Here is a 6,948-nt window from a genome sequence, read left to right on the forward strand (position 1 = left end):
GAGCTCACATCTAATAATTCCACAAAACAGTTGGGATCCTGTCATGTTGGACGGTAAATGTAGATTGGCCAATCCCATTAATGACCAGGAACCCAAAAGACAGTTACATTGTTAATTCTGAAAATGGAACAAAATAATACAAGTTTAGAATTGAAGACACAATATTCAATACCTTCAACGCTGGGGCTGTATAAAAATTCGAATCGTCTTGCTTCTGTACCACAGACGAATATCCTCTCAAAAAAAATCCTTAATAGATGTGACATCTGCATGATAAGCTGTGCTTAAAAGACCCATACGGTTTACCAGCTCCCCGCATGGTCTCCCTCTCACGATTGAAAACTCCTGGATCTCATTTTGTTTTATACTAACTTACAAAAAAATCAAGCTCAAATGCCCTTCCTTTGATTAATATCCCATTAATATGATACTTCTAACCTTCCTTAATTACTTTTAAAAGTAACAATTTTAATAATATTCTTTACATTGAACTTCATGAATTGTACGATCAAGTTTACTCAATGTATTTTTAAAAGTTTTTCACTCAATGCAATACATAAATGCAGTACAAATTAATTTGTATAAAATATTTAAATTTGAACGTTAAATTAATCCTCTTGCTTGTGTACCACAGATGAAGATCCTCGCAAACAAATCCATACGGTTTACCAGCTCCCTGCATGGTCTCCCTCTCACAATCCAAAAAACTGGATCTCATTTTGTTTTATACCCACCCACAAACCACTCTAGTTCAAATGCCCTTCCTTTTATTGATATCCCCTTAAATGATACTTCTAACCTTCCTTAAAACGGAATCCACACGAGCCGGAAGCAGCGTAGTGAGGCAGTCATCTCGGAACGAGAATTGGTCGGCGCCACTACCTCTTCAGTCGAGAAGAGGAGTGGTAAGAGGAAGAGGGCAATGCCAGGTGAAGTTGCAAGACTGGAGGTCAACTTGCCCCCTCTAACGATAAGTGACTCGGTGGGGAGTAGCACGCCGGCTAGGGCTAGTCCTGAGCCGATCACTCCACACCTGAAAAAGAGCCCCTCTAACGCCGAAAGGGTCCACTCAAAGGAGCAACTCTGGCAAGAAGACCGTCAGAATAGGAAGAAAAGGCTTAGAAAAGAAAAGCAAGCTGCGAAGACCGTAAAGAAGAATTCCGAGGCTGTGCAGAAACAGGCAGCTCCTGCCGCCTCCTCTGCAATGGCAAAGCTAAGGAAAGAAGAGAGGAGGAATACGCGTCCGGATGCAGTCCTCATTCGACCAACCACTGGGAAGTCGTATGCGGACCTGCTAAAGGACATCCGTTCAAAGATCAAACCGGAGGATTTGGGGGCGGAAGTCAGGGCTATTCGTCCGACCCGCACCGGCGGTCTTCTGGTGGAGCTCGGGTCGAAGACCACAGACAAAGACGGGTTCAGGTCGGCTTTGAAGACGGCCATTGGCGAGAGCGGCACCGCCAGTGTTTTTAGAGCCTAGAGTCTCGATAGAGATCCGAGACCTGGACAGTCTCTCTACGGCGGAGGAGGTTCAGGAGGCTGTTGAAAGGGAGCTCGATGCTAGCGCAGGGGTGGTCAAGGTGTTCCTGACACAACCAAACAGAAGGGAGCAGAAACTCGCAGTTGTCTCTCTGTTTGAGCGGGAAGTTAATCAGCTGCTGAGGACTGCAAAAATCAAAGTTGGGTGGGTTAATTGCAGGATTCGTCGAAGGGTGGAAGTGACCAGATGCTTCAGATGTTTCGGCTACGGCCATCTGCAGACGGACTGCAAGGGACCCGACAGGAAGGCATTGAACCTTTGCCTGAAGTGCGGGGAGAGCGGACACAAGCGCGATACCTGTGCTGCTAAGGCAAAGTGCTTTCTCTGTGCTAACGAAGATCAGGACACCGTTGACACCAAGCACACTCCTGGATCGAGAACCCGTCTCACGTTTAAGAGAGCTCTTGAGGCTTCTAGAACAAAAAGTGATGCGTGTTCTCCAAGGCAATCTCCATCGTAGTCGAGTAGCTAACAATCTTCTTTCCCAGCTTATTCTGGAAAACAGATCGATCTGCTCATCTTAAGCGAGCACTATCGTGACCGGGTTGGACCCAACTGGTTTCCGGACTATCTGGGGACCACTGCTATCTGGGTCCCGAATACCAACGTGTTGGTTAAAGGTCACGGTAGGAGCAGAGGAATTGTATGGGTGAATGCCAGCGACGCAATTTTTGTGAGCTGCTACTTCTCACCTAATGTTAACATAGCAGATTTCCGGAATCAGCTGGATGACCTAGAGGATATTATCTTGACCCTAGGTAACAGTTGGATAATCTTACCTGGAGACTTCAACGCCAAGTCTGTAGAGTGGGACATGCCTGCGACGGATATAAAGTGTTTCTGGATTTTGGAGATGGCAGCCCGGACCGGTCTAGTTGCCTCTAATGTGGGGAGTGCACCCACTTTCAGAAGACCAGGTTACAGACAGACCATTCCCGTTGTCACTTTTTCGTCGGAGAGACTCGCAGGAAGAATCACGGACTGGAGGGTGATCGAGGATTATACCGGTTCCGATCACCAGTACAACACCTTCAGTCTTATTGGAAGCAGACTGAGCCGAATCGTACCAACTCGGGCTTCAGGCTGGAATGCTTCTAGGCTCAGTGCTGAATCCTTGTCCTTGGCGATTGACGAGGGCAAGGAGACAGTTCTCTCTTTAGCTGGTAGTACCACAGACATTGTTGACGCCAATATGAGTCTCATTGCGCGCGGTTGTGGCGCCGCAATGCCGCGGAAAAGATCCTTGGGGAGAAACAGACGCTCGGCTTACTGGTGGACGGAGGATATCGCCAATCGACGGAGAGTTTGTTTGAGGCTTAGACGGAAGGTCACCCGGGGAAGAAGGAGGGGGGGTCTGGTTCCAGAAGCTCTAATGCAAGAGTACAGGGATGCCCGTAGAGGTCTCAGGCAGGCGATCACGGTGAGCAAGGCCTCCAGGTGGAAGGAACTCAAGGACGATCTAAACGCCGATCCTAGGGGACTGGGCTATCAAATCGTCATGCCACGGCTAGGTGCCCAATATGCTAGCCCTAAAATGAGCGCAGCCGAACTGGAGGTAATAGTTAATGCTCTCTTTCCGTCTCACCAAATTAGGCCGAGAGGAGCACATCGCAGTTCGTCCCGAAAAGGTACCTCCGTTCAGTGAACTAGAGCTGAAAAGTGCCATCGCTTTGATGCGCTGTAGGAAGGCTCCCGGGCCCGATGGAATCCCAGTGGAAGTGCTGAGAGTAGTGGCTAGTGGTTCACCGCAGCTGCTGCTTAATATGTATAACCGCTGCCTGCTGGAAGGCGTGTTCCCTCCTCGTTGGAAGATCCAGCGCCTGGTGTTGGTCAGCAAGGGAAAAGGAGACCCCACAAGCCCGTCCGCATACAGACCCCTCTGCATGCTGGACACAGCGGGGAAACTCCTCCAGCGTTTGATCAAACCTAGGCTGATCCGGGCTGTTGAAGCGGCGGGAGGACTATCTGACCGCCCGTTCAGTTTCCGCGCGGGTCGTTCTACGATTGGTGCTGTCGGCGAGGTTGTCAGAGCGTTCGAGTCAGTACAGCAGGGAGACCATCGGTACCGCGCAAACTGGTAATGCTGGTAACACTGGACGTAAGGAACGCCTTTAACTCAGCCAGTTGGGCTGACATGCTCGGTGCCCTACAGTCCACGTTTTTGATTCCACCTTATCTCTTGAGGCTGCTAAATAACTACCTTAGGGATCGGAAACTGGTCTTTGGAACGTTGGATGGACCTCGTAGTAGGGAAGTGACGGCGGGTGCTGCCCACCAAGGCTCGATTCTTGGCCCAGACCTGTGGAACATCATGTACGATGGGGTTCTTCGTATGGAGATGCCGCACGACACCTTCCTCGTAGGTTATGCAGATGACATTGCCGTGGTCATAACCGCGAGAGAGTTGGATGAGGCGCAGAGATTGCTAAGTCTAGCTCTGAGGCGAATACTCTGCTGGATGGGTGAGCATGGACTGTCTTTGTCCACCGAGAAGACAGAGATCGTGCTTCTCACCAGGAGGAGGATAGATCCCGTCGTGCAGCTAAAAGTCAACACGGAGCTCATCGATACCAAACGCTGCGTCAAGTATCTAGGAGTGAGGATGGATTCCCGTATGACATTCTGGGACCACATCGCCTGTGCGGCCGAGAAAACTGAAAGGATTGTGGCCAATCTGAGTAGGCTCATGACCAACGACGGTGGACCCGCAGAGGCTAAGCGCCGAGTCCTCATGTCCGTGACGAACTCGGTTATCCTCTACGGTTGCGAGATATGGGCGGATGCCTTGCGGCAGAAGCGTTACAGGAAGAAGGTCGTGGCGGTGCAGAGGAGAGGAGCTCTCCGCATTTCATCTGCCTATCGTACCGTTTCGGAGCCGGCCGTCCTTGTGATTGCAGGGGTAATTCCCATCGATCTTCTTGCTCTTGAGCGGAAGCGTGTATACGATGGGAATAGCACTGTCAGCCGTGCTACTGCCCGTTCACACACAATGGATGAGTGGCAAACTCGATGGGAGACGGAGAGTCGAGGACGTTGGTCTTTTAGGCTCATAGGTGATCTGAGGGGATGGACCGAAAGAGAGCATTGAGAGGTAGACTTCTACCTTACCCAGCTTCTCACTGGGCACGGTTGTTTCGGCTTCTACCTTAAGAGAATGGGGAAGATCCCGAGGCCGGAATGCCAGTACGGGGATTCGGATGCGGACGATGTCTTGCACAACTTCTTCAAATGTAGAAGGTGGGAAACAGAGAGTAGGGAGCTGGAGGCAGCTATCGGGCGTGTTTCACAGGAGACTCTTATAGAAGAGATGTTGTCCAGTCCCGAATCGTGGAGCGCTGTCGCTTCGTTCTGCAAGAGGGTGCTAAGGCAAAAAAGAAGAGAGCAGCTATAAAGCACCAGAATAGCTCATGCTGGTGGATATTAGAATGAAGTAATGCCCATTGGGCGAACGATGGCACCCTCTTGAAGTAGTTGCAGAGATGCGTTCCCGAGAGGGTTTCCAATGCCTGGACCGGTAGGCTTTTAGTGGGTGAGAGTCCCACACACCAGGGCGAACACCTGTCCCTGACGGTGCATAATGCATTTTCCTATCGTAAAAAAAACCTTCCTGAAATAATTTTCAACGTAGCAATGTTAATAATACTCTTTACATTAAAAACTACATGAATTGTACGATCAAGTTTATTTAATGTATTCTTAAAAACTTGTCGCTTAATGCATTACATAAATGCAGTACAAATTAATTTGTATAAAATATTTAAATTTTAACGTTTAAAACAACGCAGTTTGTCTAAGGATTGTAAAGTATTGGCTTTATAGTAGTAATACTTTATGGTATGTACTTTTGTAACATTTTTTTTTTAATTTTGACGTGAATCTAACGAACATGGAGGGATAAATATTTTATCAACACGTACCAATCATATGATTATGACTTGTCACTGATATATATTTGTTAGATAGATAAAATTTTACATAGAACTTTTCAGAAATGCTTATAAATAGGACAAATTTACCAACAATTGTGAAATAAAAAAAAATTATTGGAAGAAAGTAGAAGAGGGAAGAAAGTATTTTATATTTAGACCGTCGCGTTGCATATTCTACAGGAGCAGTGTAAAGAATCAAACTTTGATGGAAAGTTCGATTCAGGATTATTCAGATTTAAGAAGCTTGTTGGAAAGCATTTTGATAGTCTAATGCTTTCCAAGTCATGCGGATTTAACGCTCAAAGGTTTCCTGATCTGTTACAAGTTTTAAATCGTGCCAGTATTTTAGATCACAAACAAATTATAAATTTTTAAAACATGTTTTACATTAATAAGTCAGCTTAGAACATAGATAAAAGTATGTTTAATCTATTTAAGATATATTTAGTAACGTAAAAACAAATTTGGTCATATAATTAAATGTTTGTAATACTGCTCCTATCGCTAATGTAACCAAATGATTTGAGTTTTAGTCTTTATATTGACATGGAGGATATATCTCTCAAAATGTGAGGATTATCAAGTCTATGTTACGTACTCATGTACTGTATGTATATTATAAGGAGCCTTATAACCATATAAAGCACCACATATATAAAATTGTATATATTTAAATCTAATCTGAGGTCCCTTAATTACGAATAAAATATTTACGAAGCAGGAGGCAAAGTTTACACATAATCAAAAGAAGCGATGATATACAGTATATAAAAAAGTATGTTTTCAGATTTCTTTCTGTATTTATATATCTAAATACTTAACATTAATTTCAGATAATTTCAATTACGTTTCAAAGTCTTCCTATCTGTTAGGACAACACACACATCCTAGCTAGTAACAAATGTCTAGTCAAAAACGTTATCGGTTCGTTAGGAACGTTGCATATATCGGTATTACCTAACAAGAATTATATAACTACCAGATGTTTCCCACACCATACATCGCCTAATTGTATCGTGTTTTTTGTTATTTACAAGGATGTATATTGTGAATAATAATTGTGACTATTTTAAAGCCCACTGATACCAATTATTATAACATTAACTCGTATCAGATAAGAAAAGGAAGAGTACAAGTATAAAAATAAAGGTCGCTGTATTTTTTATTCAATATCTGATTTGTGCCATGCTTGGAACATATTATAAATTTGTACTCAATAAAAAAATTATCGATAATCCTGATTTTTAAACAAATTATATAAAATATTAACGTCGATATTGAAAATAATGTCAAATTTTGTATTGATTTTGATGCTAGTTTCCATGTGTGAGATAACCAGGCAGTTTATTTATATCACAATTTAAATTTGTCGACGTTCATACAGGTGATTGATGTGGTGTAACGTTACCAACTTTGGTTTAATCAACGTTGAGGTGGTGTAAACTAACTTTCAGTCAATTCCAACATTTCGTATGGAAA

At 44.5% G+C, this 6,948-nt stretch overlaps 1 protein-coding gene across 1 annotated transcript; it reads left to right on the forward strand.

Annotated features, from left to right (window-relative positions):
• Nucleotides 1–922: 922 nt before the first annotated feature.
• Nucleotides 923–3,185, forward strand: LOC124370722. Its single transcript, XM_046829024.1, has 3 exons — nucleotides 923–1,422; nucleotides 1,511–1,923; nucleotides 2,029–3,185. The coding sequence occupies exons 1-3, from the start codon at nucleotides 923–925 to the stop codon at nucleotides 3,183–3,185; spliced, it is 2,070 nt and encodes a 689-aa protein (XP_046684980.1).
• Nucleotides 3,186–6,948: the final 3,763 nt, after the last annotated feature.

Source organism: Homalodisca vitripennis, unplaced genomic scaffold, assembly GCF_021130785.1.
Source record: "Homalodisca vitripennis isolate AUS2020 unplaced genomic scaffold, UT_GWSS_2.1 ScUCBcl_446;HRSCAF=2472, whole genome shotgun sequence".
NCBI lineage: Eukaryota > Metazoa > Arthropoda > Insecta > Hemiptera > Cicadellidae > Homalodisca > Homalodisca vitripennis.